Source organism: Sesamum indicum, linkage group LG12 (assembly GCF_000512975.1).
Source record: "Sesamum indicum cultivar Zhongzhi No. 13 linkage group LG12, S_indicum_v1.0, whole genome shotgun sequence".
Taxonomy (NCBI): Eukaryota; Viridiplantae; Streptophyta; class Magnoliopsida; order Lamiales; family Pedaliaceae; genus Sesamum; species Sesamum indicum.
In genome coordinates, this window is record NC_026156.1 from 2,261,720 (window position 1) to 2,281,982 (window position 20,263).

A 20,263-nucleotide genomic window follows, 5' to 3' on the forward strand; every position below is an offset into this window, starting at 1 on the left:
AAATTTTGTGGGTCCCCCCCCCCCCCCCCCCCTCCTTGTCACCTTCATGCATCAAGAAATTGACATGTTCCCTTTTTCGGGCTATTGGGACCTGACTTTAGTGCATTATCACGTAAAGAAACGTTAGGTTTTACTCTAGTTGGAAAATGTATAAGTATTAGGATAATATAAAATATATCTGAGGATTTTTAAATTATCAGATTTGATACTCAAAAATTTTAATTTTCATCCGCCTGAGTATCCTCCATTAAGTAATCAATGGACCGTCAATTTAACGAAGGTCACTCAAGCGGATGAAAATTAAAAACTTTTAATGACTTGAAAACTTGAGATATTGAAATTGGAAAAGAAGTATATTTTAAATATAAAAAGTGAAATAATCCCTTTAAGAAACCGACTCCATCTTTCACTAACTATGCCCAACTAGTGGAATATTTCTTTTTGTTAAAGAATTGGATGTGGATTTGACTGCGGATCCTTGTTGGAACCATTTTCTCTTTGTTTTTGGGCAGTGTTTGTTAGAATATTGTTGTTGACACGACATTCCATTTCTCAAATTCCGTCCTTGTACCTGTCCTCCCATTCTTTCGTCAATAACATGGTATTTTTTAATCATCACTATTATTAGATATTTGTAGAAAATTTTACACTATTTACTTGCATGTAGTATATTTAATTACAATCTTTCTCACAGCGGACCGTACACAAATTAAATTTTACTGGGTGCGTGTTAAAAAATAAAAAATCATATACACGCGATATAATTCGAGAAAACTATTATTGTATCTCGAACATATAAATATCAGACAATAAATGTCTCCAATTGATCGAAAGACTATAATTTTCTTTCTTATGAGCAAAGGATGCTGCTAAGTTACCAACCCATTGTTGTACGCCTCAATCTTTGTGCAGTAGTATCTTAGGCAAACAAACCTCTGTGTATTTATTGCTCCATAAATTCGGGGAATATACTGCTGGTGTGCATACAAGTACAAATTATGACAACACCACCCCAAGTGCCAACTTGTTCTATGTGTCTTGCAACAGAAAATCCGTCAACTTTGTTCATTTCTCGACGATGAAACAGCAATCAGTATTTGTGGTTGGCATTTCCGATGTTTTGAGTTGAGAGTCTTGAGAGCAATATAGACCAGTTCCTTTTAGGCTTACAAACGCCACATATTTCACACCCGGCTAGGTGTGATTGACTGTCAAAATACGGATTTAGTGCACACCAAAAATTATTTATTTTAAAAAATATAAAGAGATAAATTGTTGTATTTAAAAAAATATAATAAACTGTTAATTTTATATATATATATATATATATAGGAAAGTAATTTACAGATTAATAATATCACATGGAGTTAAATTATATTTTTTCTGGCAAAATATTATCGATCGTGACGCTTAATTTATGAGAACATACATTTGCTGATATGTCTATTTTTTCCACACATAAGTCACCGTACCATAATAAATTGACAAGAAAAAAGAAAATAGCATATGGCTAGTCAAAAGTGACATGACAAGCTTCACATAATTGAGAATTGGTAGATTAACAAATAGAATTAAAAGAAAAATAGTCTTTTATTTTAATTAAAAAAAAGTGTTTGTTAAAATTTGAAGTGTGACGAACAGAGTACATTTATGGTAGTAAATTAGAGAATAAAAAGAAGAAAAACTAAGTTTTATTCATCTTAAAACTCAAGTACTTTATTCATCTGAACCCTCTCTTTCTAAAATTACAGAGATGTGAAACTATATATAAAAAATAGAGTTATAGCTAAAGAAGAAAACTAACTTACTTTGAACTCTATTTGACAACAGACTCAACAAAAATTAAATACTGAAATACTAATAAAAAACAAATACTGAGAACAAAAGAATAAGTACAAGCAGAACTTTCGACAGTGTTTCTCGTGGTAATGACTTTAGGTGCATTAACAATTAAGAAGGTAAATTAGAATGGAGTCTTTTGATGTTTATTATTATTATTATCAATATTCTATCGTTATTTAAAAAATTATAAATAATTTTTTAAATTTAATAATTGTTTTAACAAATATTAAAAGAAACGGTAAATGGAAAACGACATTGACGACGTTTGAGGAAGTAAAGTAAGGTTAGGAGTCTAATTTCCCGTAATACAGAACTATTTGAAGAAAGAATCGTGTGAAACACCGGAACATGAGCCCACAAATCAACCAATTATATCGCACCACGTATGACCCGTTGCTCCCGTACGACCAGATACACCGTAATCCTACTGTCCAACCTCCCATGCTTATATCAGGGGAAAAAAGAGTAACTTTCTGGGGGAGTTAAAACTGCTCAACACGAAAAATCAGTGAGCTTTTGCGTTTCAGCCTTCTCAAATCCCACCAAAAGGGAAAAGAAGATACCAAATCTAAGCAATGGAGAGTAGCAGTGGTTGCGGCGTGGGAGAGAGTCGTAGGGAGTTGCTGGGGGCGGAGGAGATCGACGGCGGACAGTCCTCGTGGAGGCTCAACATTAATGAGTTCCGGTTGCCGGAGCGTCGCACCGATCATCGTCACCAAACTTTCAGTCTCGAACGCCTCCTTCTGAATAAGAGTATGTCCGATTTGTATGTACGCATGTATGTGTGTATGTATGTACGTGCTTTGTGTGTAGATTGCTGAATGGTTTTCTTTTGTATGATTAATTGATAATTCATCAGAGTTCTGGTGAATTTATGTGCACATGTGAATCACATGCCATAACTGGCTGATTAGGAGAACAGTACACAACACATTTGTGGTACTAGATGGGAAAAAAATTCCTTTCCTCAGATACTGGGATGATACATGGTAATTAATATTACGAAGAGGGTTCGAGTTCAGATTTCCTTTGTCCTTTGAAGATTTAAGTTTATACTTTATATATATATATATATATGTATATGTATATATTTTTTTTCTCATACAGACACAGACACACGTATATATATATATATTATATTCATGAATGAAATTTCAAATAGTTGATTTGATTTCCTGAATAGTTTTATTAATGCGTGCTAATAAGCAATGGTATGCTACTGACGCTTTCTACAACTAGTGTTTTTTTCTGGTGATAATTTGCACACTGTAACCTTTTAAGGGACAAATTTGAATAAGAGTACCAAGAGCAAATAAGAAGTAGTATCCGAATCTAATGGCCACGGTTTTCTTTTTAGCTTCCTGGGTTTCGGTGAGGCTATAAATTTAATTAGAGATACATTTTTCCTTTTTTCTGTTAAAAGTTTTTTGGGAAGAGTACTCTCTTTTCAGGAACTTCTGTAAAGATAAATGTCCTGGCAATATATTTAAAGAATTCACCTTTTCTTTTAACTATATGTGAAAATGATACTGTGAAAGCTGCTGCTGATAGACTCTAGATTGAACGTGATGCCTTCTCCTTTATTACTTTCCCTTGAATTAATATTCGGAGCTCTATAATGGGGATATCATCTGTACAATATTCTAGTATCTTTTATTATCTTACTAGATTTCTATATTGTATGCATTTGAAGATTTCTTTCCAGTTACAGATGTTTCCTACATTCACTAGGCTTGTTTTTAAACTTTTAACATGATCTAGCATCTAGCATGCACAGGAAAGTGTTCACACCAGTTTCCAGTTCTGCATTGAGTGTGGCACTTGTCTGTGAATCTTGCCAACACAAGCGAGTACAATTCGTTTCTTCTTGACATGTTATCTGATTGTTTCGTGTTCTTGATATATTTTATTTATCAGGAAAACAACGAAAAGTTGCTGAATATTACAAACAGCAAGAGAGACTCCTGGAAGGCTTCAATGAGATGGAGACTATTCATGAGTCTGGTTGTTTACCAGATGCTCTTACAGAGGTTGGTTTTCTTGGAGTTATGGATTAACCTTTTCCCCTTTTGGTAAAGAATTTTAGATTACTTGTTGATGCACTGTCATACTCATGATAATATTACCAGTGACCTGTCTGTCTGAGAATTGGAGTTTAGGTTTCTGTTCTTTTACCTTAAATGGCTTCTTTGACTCTTACTCCTTTAAGGACAATGCTAATCATCTCAAACTTTTGGAGGTAGCACATACCCAAGTGTTGATGAAAACTTCAACATTTTTGTAAATAGCTTTTGGGTCTTGGTAATTTGGTAAACGAAGAAAAAATGTCTATTTGATTACCTGCATAGAAGTTATTTATCCTTTCGTTTTTTTTTTGTTCCGAACACTATGATTGAAGATCATCATGAAGATATGCCAGACTTGATTCTCTGGAGTAACTTCACTTTTATGAATCATACTTGTATGATTGTCTCATTCTGCTCAAATATCTATCAGGATCAAATGAAACAGCTTGCCCGGAGCGAAAGAATGGCTGTTCATGTGTCAAATATAGCTAATCTGTTCCTTTTCATTGCAAAAGTCTATGCTTCAGTTGAAAGCAGATCTTTGGCTGTCATTGCATCAACAATGGATTCTTTCCTAGACCTCTTATCTGGGCTGATCCTGTGGTTTACTTCCCATGCCATGAAAACTCCAAACCAGTATCACTACCCAATTGGAAAGAAGCGGATGCAACCAGTGGTAAGGTCTTAAAGTCTTCTCACTATATTCTCCTATTTCAAATAACTAGACATGTACCCTCCATCATAAGCATGAATCTATGATCTAAATATGAATTTGGTTTTACTAAACTGCCCAGGGACAAGTTGCCAAACCACATCTGTCATGCAGCATGCCACTGCGCTCTTTTTATTCTTCCTTTTGATCATAACATACATTATGTCATTCTAGGCAAAATAGAAATGGAATGTTCAAGGTTGCCAGGTGATTTTAAGATGGTTCATGCAGTTGGCATGAGATGGATTTGACATTTAATCCAGATGTTGTATCTTGAAGAAGAAAAAGACCCACTGTTCTTGGTTATACTTGTGTTGCCTTTGGAGTGAACAAGGTTGAAGTATTTGTTGTTCTTCCATTTTAGAAATATGTTGTGCATAATGGTTCACAAGAGATATTCAAACTCAATTTGTCTTTCTTAACCTGTTTATATTGTTCCCAGGGAATTATTGTTTTTGCATCTGTAATGGCAACACTGGGGTTGCAAATAATACTGGAGTCTGTCAGGCAACTAATTGCAAAGGTATTTTCCTTTAAATTGTGTTTGGCTCTAACAAATATTAAAGAAATCTGTTCTTCTTTGGCAGCATCATGTTTATCTGCTGGTGCTAATTTGAATTAACGCTGTATACAATTTCTTCCCTGTGGACAGACTGGCCCTGATATGGACCATGAGAAGGAGAAATGGATGATAGGGATTATGGTGTCTGTAACTTTCGTCAAGTTTGCTCTTATGCTTTATTGCCGCAGATTTAAGAATGAAATTGTCAGAGCCTATGCCCAAGATCATTTTTTTGATGTCATCACCAACTCAATTGGATTGGCCACGGCTGTTTTAGCTGTTCGATTCTACTGGTGGATTGATCCGACTGGTGCCATAATTGTAAGTAGACTCGGTTTTTGTTCTCATGCTTATGACATAAGTAGCGAGAAAACAGAATCCAGGATATCTTACATTTCAAGCAATAGAGTCTCATAATCACATGAAGGCAAATCCTAATTAGTTATGTTTGAGTTTACTGGTTTATGGAACAGCAGGTGCCATATTTGTGGGTCCTTCTTGTGTTAATTTTGCTTATGATATGAGTAGTGATAAAACAGAGAGTCAACTTATATTTCAAGCAATTAGTTGGATCATCACATGATTGCATGTTTTACTTAATTGGAAAAAATCATTTGCTTGATTGGCACTAACTTGTTCTCACCATAGCAAATCCACACCTTATGTAATTTCTGATAGCATGATCCTCTAAATACCAGTTAGGTTATTTGTTTAATAGATACAGTACTTGCCTTAGTAATATTTTCTTCTGGTGGCCTTGCAGATAGCATTATACACAATCAATACATGGGCAAAGACAGTTGTTGAAAATGTATGGTCGCTAATTGGAAGAACAGCTCCACCTGATTTCCTTACAAAATTAACGTATCTCATATGGAATCATCATAAAGAGATCAAGCATATTGACACGGTCAGAGCATACACCTTTGGTTCTCACTACTTTGTGGAGGTTGACATTGTGTTGCCAGAAGATATGCTCTTGAGCCAAGCCCATAATATTGGTGAAACATTACAAGAGAAGCTCGAGCAACTTCCTGAGGTCGAGAGAGCTTTTGTTCATATAGACTTTGAGTTTACTCATAGACCAGAACACAAGAGCCAAGTATGATCTTGCCATGAAAAATGGGGCACTACTTCACTAGCATCACGAGGATTTCATCACCAAAACATAGAAGACCCCTTCATATCCAGGGTGTTCCTGTTAACTAGCAAGCCCCTACTTCCTTCTCTGCCTGGAGATACTGGGACAGACCTACATTTTACTTATTTGGTAGAAACTCTGGCTGACGGTGTTTTATTTTGTTCTCTTTCTTCCTGTTAAGCTTTGATCTATTGATGGAGCAAACTCCTGACACTGAACTACTGAATCCCATTTTCAGTACATCTTTTGCATTAGGGGATAAGACTATCGAGTAAATGCATTATGCAATATGGCTTCGTGGTCGGCACGATAACTGCAAAATATATTTGGTGTTGGAACAATAAAAAAAATCATTATTGATGCATGTGATCATGTAGAGAGAGACCCAGCGGGGGGTTGTTGTGATGCTCATTCTTGTCACGGTGAGTATCACTCTTTACACCCCTCTCATTTTATGGCTTGACATGAACCATTAAGATGAGCATTTTCAACATTGTCCCATGAGAGATATACACACCATAAACAATCATCTGAATGGGTTAAAACTTAATCTGAAGAAATGGCGTCGATCTGAATTTCCAAGTCTAAGACACTCATTTGCTGGCTCTAATGTTTGGATATATTCTATATATTACTCCGTTTGTAACCCAAATTGTAAAATTCCTTTTAATTGCAAAGTTTTGAAAAAAATTTAGAAAACCCAGAAAATTTTGTATAATTTTATATTATTCTTTTGAAAAAATAGTGACTGAAAGTCCATAGTGTTGAATGTATGATTCTAAAGGGGGGAAATTAGGATAATAGGAATGTTTAAATTTAGAATAGTGATCAAGTAACCAATCGTAAATAAACTGAAAATTCGATATGTTGAGATACAATCAAATACCCAATTGAATTTATCGGATCCATTTGAAAAAAAACAAAAAAATTTTAGGTCCATCCGATTAAAAGAATAATTTAACCAATTTCTTTCTTAAAAAATAAAATGATAAAAATTCAAAGTGAACTCTTCTGAAGATAAATAAATCATTTTTATGTCTAAATTTCAACAACAAATAAAAAATATAAAATACTGATTTAGGTTTTCAATTTTCGACGAAAAATATGTATTTTTTTTCAATTTTATATAAATTTGTGAAAAATAAAAATATATTTAAATTATTAATAAAATTATATTTTATATTGAATTGCAGTATCGAATCGATATATTTTTAATAAAAATATGTATAAATAAATATATTTTTATTTTAATTATTATTTAAAAAATCAGAAACGAAAACACAAACAAACGGGATTAAATTTATAGAAAACTTGAAAGTAAAAAGTGGGGAGTAAAACTGTCAACCGTCAAATTCATGAAGGGCAGGGCAACCACAACCTGAAACATACAACGGAGGCGGCGGCCGCCAGCCACCAAGGGCATCGCTGTAAATTCATCGACAGCCATAATTAGGGTTTCTTTGGTGCTCTTACCTATATATTATATAGTCACCCCACACGTAATTTTCCCTGGCTTGTTTCGAAATATCCGGCGGTGATAACTCTCCTCTTAACAAACACAAATCAGCATGTAAAGAAACACTGTAAATAACTTTTCTCTTTTCAATTTTTGACGACTCTTTCTCTCTTGGATATGAGGCCTCGCGCTTCCAAATTCTTCTCCTTTTTACTAGTTTGTTTGAATCTCTAATGGCGAATTCAGAGAGAAAACGGCAGTATATCGAGAATTGTACCATCAAACGATGGAAGCTGTGGTTGTTGATGCTGCTACATCATTACTCTCTGAGCCTTGTTTCTGTTGCTTTTATGGTGCATTTGTTTTGATGTTTTTGCACAAATTGAAGGTATAGATGGGCAACAAATTAGAGTCACTGATGCACTAAACATCAATGGTGTTTACAGCGCTTTACGTTGCCGATAGGAATTGGCGCTGAGATTCTGGCATTGGCTTCTTTCTCATGGAGCTGCTGCATTCAGATGCGCCTACATTCAGATTCAATCCTCATTGTGCTCATTTCCTTGGTGTTATATATGTGATTGGGAACTCTCGAAGATTTTCCGGTTCGATCAGTCAATCATTTCGATCTCATTTTCAGAAAATTTATTCCTATACTGGATTTTGTATTACAAATGCTTGCTTAACCTTTTTTTTTCTTTAATTATTAAAAAAAATCCAAACAAAGTTAAAATGCTTTTTCTGAAATATCTTAATGGCAAGCTGTCCTGATTAACTCTTTGGTCGCTCCAAATTAAAGAGCCGCCGCCGGAGAACATTACCTCCGGCCACTCTCCAAACATTTGCTTCGTTCAGGTAAACTGAGTCAGTTGTTGATCGGGTTGGGCCAGGGACGGCCCAACTTACAGCCTAGTAAGGGGTAATTTTGGGCTGTGTGGTAGCCACAGGCCCAATAAATGTTGGCTAAGTCAGTGGAATATTCAGTGTTGGTAGCAAAGAGAGAATGTCCTACCTTTTGAAGGATATTCTAAAACCGTCATCCTCTATATACTAATACCCACCCACTTTCTAATTAAGGTTAGTTTGCCAGAATTAGAGATTTGGCCCACGCTGTAATGGTATATTAGACTTCTCCAGAAAGGGAGGCGGACATCTTCTATGCGCGGAATTGGGTGTTAAATAATTTTGAGTAAACATATTCGTTTAATGGATTCTATTTTCTATTCAATATTTTGTTTATTATTATTTCATTTAACACATGCACGTTGGCGTGTTTATGTTAACTGATAATTTTTCTTTAATAAAGATACATTTTTATGCTAGTAACATGTATTAATTAGAAAATTCATCTGCCTATTTGATTCCTAAATTAACAAATTTTAGCAGAAACTTAAGTATGCAACCCAAGAAAAGTCGGGCATCACAGGGTCCAATAATAGATGCAGCTGTGGTGGCCCATGAGCTAAACGTGTCTTCACATTCTAATTTGGTCCATCTTCGAGAAGCAGCAAAAATATGTGGGGAAATTAGAGTGAAAATTGAGTTGTAGAGAGAGATGCAGCGAATGTAGAAGGAAATGTTGGTCATGTTCAAAACCACTCAAAATTATAGAACTCTAACTTCTTCCCCTTCCACAAGAAGAACCCAAAAATCAAACAGCTACGAGCTATTGTTCCTCAGACAACCAACATAACAAGAAAAATAAATGGCCTATATTCTGCCAAATCTTTCTCCAACCCTACTCCAACCCAAAGACAAACCCTCCGCCATTGTTCCTCCACTTCCTTCGGTTTCCACTTCTACTGCTTCGCCGCAGACCAAGCTCGAGCCCCCACCTCCTCGGGGCGTCGCGCAGGTTAACCGGACTCCTGCTGCGCGGGACAACAAGCAGGATGAAAGAAATGACTTTTATGTCAATTTAGGCTTTGCTGTGCGGACTCTCCGTGAAGACCTTCCTTTAATCTTCACCAAAGACCTCAATTATGACATCTACAGGTACCATTTTGCGTTTTCTGTGAATCTTGATGGTTCTTGGATTTTAATTTCGCGTTGTTTTGGAGAAACTTTGACTTTTACTTGATATGAAAGATGGCGGTTTTAGTTGGTTATTTATTTCAGTGAATTGATTGCTGCAGGGATGATATAACATTCAGGGACCCTTTAAACACGTTTACTGGAATCGAAAAGTACAAATTGATATTCTGGGCACTGAGATTCCATGGCAGAATTTTGTTCAGAGAGATATCACTGGACGTGCTGAGGATTTGGCAGCCCTCTGAGTATATGATTCTGATTAGATGGAACTTGAAGGGTGTCCCTCGGGTTCCTTGGGAGGCCAAGGGGGAATTTCAAGGCACTTCGCGGTATAAACTCGATAGAAATGGGAAGATTTATGAACACAAGGTTGATAATTTGGCATTCAATTTCCCACAGACATTGAGGCCTGCAGTTTCAGTTTTGGATTTGGTTGCAGCTTGCCCTGCCAGTCCCAATCCTACGTTTTTATGGGGGCCTGTGGAGGATAGCTCGTCTTCTTGGGTAGAGTTTTATAGGGCTGTGAAGGAGACGTTGGATCGAGAAGAGTTGGTGATCCCTCAAGATTGTTTAGCTACCTGCTCATAGTGAGAGGTGGTTTACTGCTTTCTGCTTTCTTTCCATACAAGGAGATGATATAGTGCTATAGTGTAAACATTATTCACATCTTATAAAATGGCTTTTCCAGGTATAAATAAGACTCTCAAGATGAAAAAAATACAGAAATTTATACAGATTGTAGATGAATAGAGGAAACCATGAAGAGTCCCATGTATTTGCAGTAGCATAGGATTATAGATCAGATCACAAGTTCTGATATCTGTTTATACACAATATGCAATTATTAGTTTTTAGTCATGCTCATTATCCAAATATGATCCTTTCATATCATGTCTGAGAAAGAAAATTTTCTACCACTGCAGCTCTATAATCTTCTCTTTTGGGGATGAGACGAGTCTGAAAGTCTATAGATATAGTTGTGTTTCAAGACTATTGAACGTGAAGTGGTTGTTAGGATATCTAATAAAATCTTGTTGTAGATATTGAGATGTTACTAATTTTATGTATTCTATATTAACCGGCACTAGATTAGCCTAAATAGAGCCTTTTCCTATGTTGTTCTGAAAAACAAAGTGAGGTATTTTTAGTGATGGGTTTAGGTTGATGCTACTCCAGCTGCAATGGTACACTCCTTAACAAGGTTGTAACCCTGCAAAACAGACACAACTTTAGAACCATGCCCGGGATGATCCCGGCAATGAGTTCAAGTCAGTGATGTAGGTAGTGTCTGTAGAGAGAATGGGTAGCAAAAGTTATCCAATTTTATGTGTGCACGATTCAAGGGTGGCAGTGGGTCGCACATATTAGGTTAAGTAGAGACCTCAGGGGTCCATTTGCCTGAGTTATAAGTTCTGGATTGCTTCAACAGATGGCTTCAGTCTTTGTCCAAGACGGTTTTTGGAGACCTTAAGGAGTTAATTCCCACATCATTCTATTTGCAGCATCAAATGTTTCAGGTTCATTATAATATTGCAGCGTTTATACATACTTTTGCATGTGATCTTCAGACCTCACAGTTTGATATCTAAATATTATTTCCAAGCTTACTAACAGTACTTAGTTTAGCCTGAGCCTTGAAGTACCCTGGTCCCTTTTAACCACCAAATGACTCATCTCATGGCCTCTGTAGCCACAAGTGCCTCGATTCAGCCTTAAATGGTTATAACTAAGCTGGTTGGAGGAGTTCAAATCCCTCTTCTCATGCAAAATTCATTCTTCCCCAATGGTGAAACTTCTATTTTTCTAGGGCCGGATCACCTCTTTTAGATATGGGCAAATTCAAAGGTATTAGTTTAATTGCATGCACAAGCAAATTCTTCATTTGATCGCTAGTAAGAAAGCTTTGGGCACTTCATTAGGCGCCAGAGCCACAAGCAAGTGCTGCTACACTCCTACCGTACCAGAGGGTATGAAGAAAAAGAAAATATGATAGATAGCTTTATTCTGAAATGATGTAGAGTCCCATCTTTAGTAAAAACACTTATAATTAGAAACCAAAATGTTAAAATCCTTGTAAGTAAGAAATCTCTAATTTACTTTTAATCTTAACAAATTTCATAAATTACAAGACTGTCATTAATAATATTTTATAAAATTCATCTTATTTTATCCAAATACTTAAAGAGTTTATCTCTAAATTAAAATTTAACCATCCTTCAAAGTAAATAAAAATATTTCATAAAATGTATGAGTTCATTTTTTTTAAAAAAAAAATATATATATATATATATATATATAGTCAAAAAACCTCTTTAGTGAAGAGAGAACAGAAAGATACTCAGCCAAATTAATACTCATCAGTTTTTCGTTTGATCTCTTTGATACAGATTTCTCAATTGAAATCCACACAATGTCGAATCTCCAGACAACAGCGTAACCGTACATAGACACTCTTAGGCTACATGCAGATACCTGCAAAAACAATAGCAGAAACTGAGTGAACTTTCAGTAGAGATGAAAAATACACAGACATGGTAGCTTTATGATGTAACAAACAGGCAAGAACTTCTTGAAAATTAAGAGGGTCTTCGTAGTGAGTTTAAGAAAGTAAACATAGACAAAAATCAGAGAAACTCACAACTTCTAAATTCTTGAACATTTTTGTTGATAGATTTCACGATGGATGAAACACTAACTGCCAAGAGCAGCTAGGTATATCATGCAGGAAGCCTGTCCAAGGGCTTTATAGCTGCAACCCTGCTGTAATCAAGCTTCATATATTTCTCGAAAGTGACTTTCAGTAGAGTTGTTTTGGCAGCTCTGTGGAACTTCAGAATCATCTCCGCACAACTCCTGCAGGAATTTAAATACTATATAACTAAATCTATGTAAATCAGAGAATCCATGATAAATGACATTTAACAAAAAACAAACCTGATTTGAGATTCTTCATAGCGTGCATGTTTTGCTAGGAGTGGAGTCCATGGCGGTGTCATGTGCATCGTACATCGAGCAACATAGATAGCTGACGCACATAGCATTGAGGGCTTGTAGTTCAGAGCTTCATACTCAACTAAGCATAGCTCAATGAGGTAAAAAGCAAGGTGTTCAAACTGGAAAATAATGCAGAAATGAGAATCAGTTATTGATATGAAAGAAGATTAATCTCATTTAACTCTGGAAAGCGCAGGGTCACATGGATGAATTATATTTTGAGAAGGCATCAGATTAATGGGTTAAAAAACAGAGATTACTGATGATCTTATGACTCAGGTTTTCAGTTTATGGGGGTATGATTCGCAGAAAAATCAACACCTTCATGTCTGATTGAGCAGCCTTGAGAAACCTGAGCATGAAGACATAGGGAGTTGGCTCATTAAGACGGAACTTCAATTTCTTTAATATAGTCTTTTCCTGAAATTGAAAGAATGTCACTTAGTCAAGCACCAGAACTTCTCCATACAGTATCAGGTGGGTTGATCGTTTTAAAATCAATCTTTCCACAAAGATGAAAATAAAGAAGACTGAAGAGGGCGACACCCACCATTTTAAGCATTTCATTCCTAGTGTACGACTCTGCTGAGATGCTTATTAAGTCGGCAACCTGTGGTTAATGCCAACAAATTAAGTGAGCAGAAATATATTCATCGAAAGCGTGCGCAGTTTAGAAAGTGCAGTTAATGCCAACCATTGAGTTACAGATATATACTAGACTGATTATTGTATACTATGCAATATTTGCATGCATGGAATCTTTACCCTGGGATGCCAAAAGTCTTCATATTTCGATGCCAAGAGGAGGGCAGTAAGCCCAACTAACTGCATTTCATTCTTCTTGATGCTCTCGAGAGCCAAGTAGCGATCCAAGAGTGTCATAGTGAGGAAGAGAGTTTCTTCCATCAACTCAAATTTTAGATGAACCTGTTACCGCAATGGTTGTAGAAAATAGGAATCAGCAACTGATGCCAGTGAAAGAGAAGGTAAACACATGCTAAGAGTAAATGAACCTCAATAAGCCAATTGATTAATATGCCACGCATTTGTGGTGTAATTTCTCTCTGAATATCCATGTAGTTCTTCAATAGAGGATTTTGTCCCTGCAATAGGATATCAGAGAAGGTAAAGTATCAACTTGATAGAATTACAAATTACCAAAACAGGAGAAAAAATGAAAAATGTGAAGTAAACAAATTCACAGAAAGTAATATTCTCACAAGTTGAGATGAGGACACAGTAGGAAATAACTAACCTCCAAAACCCAATAGTACTGGTATATATCATCAACGTAATCACTAACTTCAAGATGGTTACGATCATCATAAATGTCTGGCAAATTTTCATGAGATGCAACTTTACCACATTCCTTCAGCAACTGCAAAATAATCAGTGATTAGCATCTCGGATGAGAAGCGAATTGTAAAGGGGAAATTAGGTGCTTAATACCTTTGATCTGGACATTAGTGAACAAGTATATGAATTCCTACGATCAGATTTTCTCCTTCCCATAATGTCTGATATAATGTTGCTAGCACCACCAGAAATATCCTCCTCTTGAGCAGGTTCCTCATGTGATACAACAGAAGCAATATTTTTGGATGCAGAATCCTTGTCCTGCTTTCTCTTGATTAAATCAGAAGGTTTGGACCTCAATTTCTTCGTAGCAAGCGTTTGGGTTGATCTTGAAGTTCTCTGAGTGTTAAGAGCTGTAACTGTAGTTTTCACAGTTGGCTGGACATGAATGACAGAATTGCTTAGTATGACAATAGAGTGACAAATCTGCTTAACTTTCAGTGTTACAACCAGTGTGCAAAGGATAGTTGATGGCAATAACTTCTAATCTTAAGATAGAAAATAACTACTTACTTTCAACTGTAAATAGCTTTTAGCATTTCAATTTTATACAAAAATACAAGTAGATTGATCATGTGAATTTCAAAACAGAGATTACCGAGTTACATGTTTTCATTATTCTCTAGTATATAAGCTACAAGGAGAAAAAACAGAATACATCTCCAGTAATTGGTCATTATTGCATTCCACTAGTATTAAGAGTAGAAATAAGTAAACTTTGCCTAGTAATTATCTTATCACATGGGAAAAGACAGCTACTTTTAGCAAGCAGCAGTAACATCCGAAGAAGTGGATAACGGAAAAACTGTGCACGTGTCTGGCTGTCATCCTTCATATATACATCTTTATTTCTAATTCCAGATGGTTATCTTATTTAGAAATAAGTAGTCACATGAGGCCATAAAATGATGATGCTAAAAGCAAATGCTTCAAAATTTTACTCCATTTCCAGCCTAATTTATGACATACTAGTTGGCAGAAGATTCACATCCTGTTCACAGGACTTTGGTTTGAGAATCCAGTATAGCAACAAAACCCTTGCCAGTTATGCAATCTTGAACTTCACTTTTTACAGGCAAAGTAAGCAATGCATCATTACATGCACAAAGTTGAATATAAACCTGAAAAAGATCTTAAACCATGCTAAATTCCGTAATGTAAATTACATATATAGCTCATTTTATGAAGCACATCTAGCAATAGTTTGAAGCTTTTGTTCATGAAACTTACATGTGCAGGTAAATCCGTTAAATGACCAACGTAAAGAAAAGAAATGCAAGATTCAAATGGATTGTGAGAAGGATTAAAACATGCCAGATGAATCAAGCAACTATATCACAAAGTAGTATTGAATGCCATAACAGTGCAAATGAAGAAAAAGGACAAAGCGTTTCACTTACTTTCACAGATTTCCTTGATGATACTCCAGCATCCACCTTGGTTTGAGCTCTTGATGACCTGATGATGATATGCAATATGATGAGCACATGAAACTATACAACTAATCATGCACTATACTTCATTTAACCGTGATGTCATATGCGGTTACGATAATCTATGCAAATCACAAAACTCTGCCTCATGGAATACAGTTGCTTTATAGAATTTCGACTCAATATTCTTTTCTCAGAAGCTAAACATGAAGGTGAATAATTTATGTAATCACAAAACTCTGGCTCATGGTATACAATTGCTTTATAAAATTTCGGCTCAATCATTTTTTCCCAGAAGCTAAACATGAAGGTATAAGCAATGCCAATATTTCATTAGGGTTGGAAAGGACGCGACATTTCCAGGCTGTAGGGAATATAGATACTTGTTGGCAGTAAAAAGAGAAAAGTCGAACATCGTTTACTAAGAGAATTTTGACATATTGCATACTTGAGTGTTTAGTTGGGGACCAATTAACTTTGTCCAATCAATAGATGTAGTCGAATCACAGCCAGAAAATTTATGTTTTATTCAATGATGAGCATGTGAATGACATACTCATTTTTATGTCTCCTAACGACAGTCATTAACCACTAACTATTTCAGACAACTTACTATATGACTTACATCACCACAAAACCATCACTAACTCTATTTCCCCAAGGACGGCTGCTCAAATTGCTTGGTTTTGGTATGATACTACTCCGGACACTGGGTTTCACTGAGAGCAACAAAGGTTAGTAGCATCATCTTCAAGAATATTTCTCATTGTAATTTATTTTTGAAAATTATCCCTTAATAGAGAAACTCACCATGGAAGCCATGTTTTCCCCTTAAATGATCGGACTTATCAGAATTTTCCTGTAGTAAATGCAGAACTATGTCAACTTTACAACATATAGAGAAGATTCTAAGATTATAATGTTAGATGAAACATCATTAAAACCTTTGTTGTGCCATTTGTTTCTATTTGGCTGACCTGCTTTAGCACTGGTAAAGATTTCCTTCAAGCCACCATAAAAAACAGACAGACATATCAATGGCACTGCACATCATTTAAACTTAACAAATCAACAGAAACATGAAATGCAATCCTGAAACCTTGGCAGATGAAGAGGATCTCTAATCGATTTCCTGGAAACAAAAGAAAAGAATAGGTTTTCCTCAAAAAACATAAATAGGAGTATTCATTCCAAAAAATAGTCAACCAGCATTAGATTTCTGGTTTATAAACAATTTAACTCTGGAGAATACCTGCCAATTGAAGTTGCAGAACTACGGCCTCTAAATTTGGTCCTCGACTCATCAGAGGTGGCTGCAATAGTTTTTTTAGGAGCTGCCATCCAGCCATAATATTACATTAGGAAGAGAAAGCTCATATATCATCATTTATTTATTGTAGTAACAGAGAAAACCCAAAACTTACGCTTTTTTATAGTTTGTTTGTCATCTGTTGCTTTAATTGGGTCTAATCTTTGATTAACCTGTTTCATTGGCGGTCTCAGAGCTTGGTTTTCTTAAAAAAGTATAAAGACAGAGGAAGTAAAATATTGGCACGGACTGGCATGATCTTGTCTACCTGCTTCATTATACAACATGCTAAATGGAGAAAGTGGAAAGTAAAGTTGAAAGCATAAAAACTTTGCATTACAAGATTCTCCTAATTTTGGAAGTTCTTAGTGGGGCATATTGCAACAAAATTAGTACTGTATTAACTGGATTAAAGAAACAGGAGAAGCTGAGATAGCACTACTAAATGAAGGTCACAAAGATGTGATCAGTATTCATTTGCAGACCCCTGAAGGTTTGTCTCACAAATTTGTGCCAAGATTTATTATACAAATGAATAAATGGAGCGGAAGTGCGGAATTTACAATATCAAATGCTCCCAAACTTGAAATTTCTCAACAGAAAAATAATGCAGCAAAGATACTCTTGTACTCGGTAGTTAAAGAGACCAAGGGAAGCTGAAATCACACTACTAACTAAAGGTGACAAACTTGCAATCAGCATTCATTTGCATACCCTTGAAGGTTCGTCTGATGATTTTGCATCCATGTTGCCCAGATCCTCTGTATTTCTGTGACAAAATACCACCATCACGAAGAAAATGAAAACTAAGACGCACACGAACAACTAAAGGAAAACACAGGGAACAGACTCACTAATACCTAACAAAACTTCAGAAGCAGAGTGGGTTTCAAATACAACACTTTGAAAGATATATTGTGCCTTGTTAGTCTTAAAAAAGTCACATTTCAAATTTCATTAACACTTACCTTTCTGGATACATCATCTCACTTTTGCCTTTCCTGCAATAAGGTGATGCATTAGAACAACAGAAGTTTCTAACATTAATATAATTGACATTCATCAACATATATACCTTTGTGGATAGCACATCGTCTCACTTTTGCCCTTCCTACAGTAACGTGATGCGTTAGAACAATAGCAGATAATGTAGTTCTTAAACTTCTCTACTATCTTCATCTTTTTCTTTTCTTAATTACTTCTCCATTTGAGAGAGGAAACCGTTAAATGCCACATGCAGGATTTTCAAAGACTTCCACTAAATATTCCTCCAACCCACAACGAGAATGAAGAACTGACTACTTAAGAAGTCTTTTCCAGGTGTTGGGAGTTTCTAAATCACTTACGTAGACCTAGTGCTCTTTCCTTGTTCGGTTTTTGAAAGGCTGCCCGTGATATTGCCAATATCAGCCAAAACTTTTCTTCCAACATTTGAATTCACTGCAACAGACTCTAACTTTTCAGAGATAAGGTTCTCAAACTACCAAATGCAGCTTCTTTCGGTAAATCATGTAGAGCAGTTGCACTTACCAGATTTACGTGGCTTGTTTTTGCAATTCTCCGAATTCTTGATGCCACTCTAGAAAAAGGAGAAAGCAAAAAGCAGGACAAATCATCAATCATGAGAAAATGGAAGCTCATATTTTTGACAAGTGAGCTGAAATAACCGTACAAAAGCTATGGATATGCTAACCTCTGAATAATTGACATTGAGCTCGCAAGTACTGCTGTCACGTGGAACAAATTTTCCCCTGTAATTTATTAAAAGAAATACAGAAAAGAGATAGGTTTATTTGAACAAGGAGAAAGAAGAACAAACATCACTTGTTGTTCAGGTATCATAAAAAAACTTGAACAACATAGCCGGTATCATATTTGAAGTAAAAGCAGTAGTAATCAAAAGAAGTCTTGGTTTTCGAAATGTTTTACATGCTATTAACTGCAAAAAAGAAAATATTAGACAATAAAAGAAAATGAAAGAACCTATAAAGAAAACAGTGACTAATCAAACCCCAGAACGAAACTTAATTTCTTCTCTTTTCTGTTTGTCCTTTTCTGAATGAGAACAAGAAACTTGATGATGACCAAAAAGATGTCTAGAGCAAACTGTTCAACACTTACTTGGTGCCATTAGTGAGAGTATCACGCTTTTTAACTTTGTCAACTTCCGCATAAATCTTTAAATTCTTCGCTTGGCCTACTTCGAAATGAATATACAATTAGAACTTAGAAGTAAAGCCAATAAAACGGGAACTGGGGAAGAAACCAGTTTAAATCCTGATTACAGAAATTACCTCTGTTACTCATTTTCTGGTCTTGAGTCACTCCTTTCAGCGGATTCAATCTCCCCTGAGTTGTGTCAAGAAAATTGCTCAACATATAGAAAACAGACCAAAACACACTATTAAGAAAACCGGAACTAATGGGAAAAGAAAGACCAAAAAGAGTAGACACGCCAGGAAACTAATATTAGGGTTCTCGGTAGACCGACATTGTCAAGAAAATCAAATACACTAGAAAAACGATGAAAAAGGAGGCTGGAAATACAGGAGCCCCGGACAACATTAGGGTTTCCATGGGTTGTACCTTAACAGCAACCATATCTTGCTTGGACCAAATTCCCTTTGTAGTAATAGTCGATGAACAATTATTTCCCCCTCGGTCAGGATTAGAATGCGTACATGTGATCTTAACAAGAAAAAGCCATTCTAGTACTCAAGAGAGAGTGTAAACAGCGTTGAAAAAGTGATTCTGATAGTAGGAGTAACTCAGAGAAAGAAAGAGGAAAGTTGGGATCGTTGTGTTGTATATGTAAGAGGATTTTTACCGTTGAATGTAGTAGCAAGAGTAGGCGAGAAGGACCGCCCGCCCTCTCACGGTTTGAATGGAGATCTGTATTTACGAGAATGCCCTTGTTTCCTTATTAAACGTTTACACGCGCTAGCTTTCGATATTTTTTCTTTTGTGAAGAAAGTAAACAAGACTATAATAATTTAACGAAAAAAAAAGGGTAAATTATATCAACCCTTGTGACTTGACATAATTAATATTCTCTTATTATTTAAAAAATTATAATTTTTTTTTTAATTTATGATGAAATTTTATAATATTTGGATGGAGATATAAAATTATCAATTTTGCCCTTATTGTATTTTATTTTCTTTAAAAAATTATAAAGAAATGAATACGGTGGACCAAATAATTTGAAAAAATATAAAAATTGTCCATTATTCCACAAAAATGATTAAAAAATTAAAATATATATATATATAGTTATTAGTCCATAAGAGCTTTTTGATCATTTCATCGTAAAAAATGGATTGAAACTTAATAGATATTAACGAATTAGACTAATTGT

At 35.5% G+C, this 20,263-nt stretch overlaps 3 protein-coding genes across 5 annotated transcripts; 2 read left to right on the plus strand and 1 right to left on the minus strand.

Moving 5' to 3' along the window:
• On the plus strand, window positions 2,301-6,613 carry LOC105175105 (metal tolerance protein 9-like). Its single transcript, XM_011097442.2, has 6 exons — window positions 2,301-2,595; window positions 3,760-3,872; window positions 4,339-4,584; window positions 5,063-5,143; window positions 5,273-5,503; window positions 5,946-6,613. Exons 1-6 carry the CDS (start codon window positions 2,418-2,420, stop codon window positions 6,288-6,290), a joined length of 1,194 nt encoding a protein of 397 aa, XP_011095744.1. The 5' UTR covers window positions 2,301-2,417; the 3' UTR covers window positions 6,291-6,613.
• On the plus strand, window positions 9,171-10,686 carry LOC105175107. Its single transcript, XM_011097446.2, has 2 exons — window positions 9,171-9,774; window positions 9,915-10,686. The coding sequence occupies exons 1-2, from the start codon at window positions 9,485-9,487 to the stop codon at window positions 10,399-10,401; spliced, it is 777 nt and encodes a 258-aa protein (XP_011095748.1). The 5' UTR covers window positions 9,171-9,484; the 3' UTR covers window positions 10,402-10,686.
• Window positions 12,142-19,726, minus strand: LOC105175106 (putative cyclin-B3-1). 3 transcript variants are annotated; one of them, XM_020698252.1, is made up of 25 exons: window positions 19,492-19,726; window positions 19,200-19,254; window positions 19,027-19,105; window positions 18,599-18,656; window positions 18,436-18,484; window positions 18,252-18,345; window positions 17,981-18,016; window positions 17,874-17,906; window positions 17,620-17,674; window positions 17,021-17,078; window positions 16,849-16,930; window positions 16,696-16,728; window positions 16,574-16,598; window positions 16,407-16,455; window positions 16,222-16,315; window positions 15,564-15,621; window positions 14,257-14,541; window positions 14,063-14,185; window positions 13,821-13,910; window positions 13,573-13,734; window positions 13,358-13,417; window positions 13,129-13,227; window positions 12,748-12,926; window positions 12,452-12,666; window positions 12,142-12,285 (listed from the first exon to the last, which is right to left on the minus strand). In XM_020698252.1, exons 1-24 carry the CDS (start codon window positions 19,504-19,506, stop codon window positions 12,531-12,533), a joined length of 2,007 nt encoding a protein of 668 aa, XP_020553911.1. In that variant the 5' UTR covers window positions 19,507-19,726; the 3' UTR covers window positions 12,142-12,285; window positions 12,452-12,530. The 3 variants fall into 3 exon arrangements, with proteins under 3 accessions (XP_020553911.1, XP_011095745.1, XP_011095746.1); XM_011097443.2 differs by having other exon boundaries at window positions 16,541-16,598; window positions 19,492-19,725; XM_011097444.2 differs by having other exon boundaries at window positions 16,541-16,598; window positions 19,027-19,102; window positions 19,492-19,724.

Coding starts and splice junctions, on each gene's coding strand:
- LOC105175107 (XM_011097446.2), top strand. CDS start 9,485: ATGGCCTATATTCTGCCAAATCTTTCTCCAACCCTACTCCAACCCAAA. Junction 9,775..9,914: donor CTCAATTATGACATCTACAG/GTACCATTTTGC, acceptor TGATTGCTGCAG/GGATGATATAACATTCAGGG.
- LOC105175105 (XM_011097442.2), top strand. CDS start 2,418: ATGGAGAGTAGCAGTGGTTGCGGCGTGGGAGAGAGTCGTAGGGAGTTG. Junction 4,585..5,062: donor AGAAGCGGATGCAACCAGTG/GTAAGGTCTTAA, acceptor TATTGTTCCCAG/GGAATTATTGTTTTTGCATC. Junction 5,144..5,272: donor TCAGGCAACTAATTGCAAAG/GTATTTTCCTTT, acceptor CCCTGTGGACAG/ACTGGCCCTGATATGGACCA.
- LOC105175106 (XM_011097443.2), bottom strand. Junction 19,106..19,199: donor CCAGAAAATGAGTAACAGAG/GTAATTTCTGTA, acceptor TTCATTTCGAAG/TAGGCCAAGCGAAGAATTTA. Junction 16,456..16,540: donor AAACAAATGGCACAACAAAG/GTTTTAATGATG, acceptor CATTTACTACAG/GAAAATTCTGATAAGTCCGA.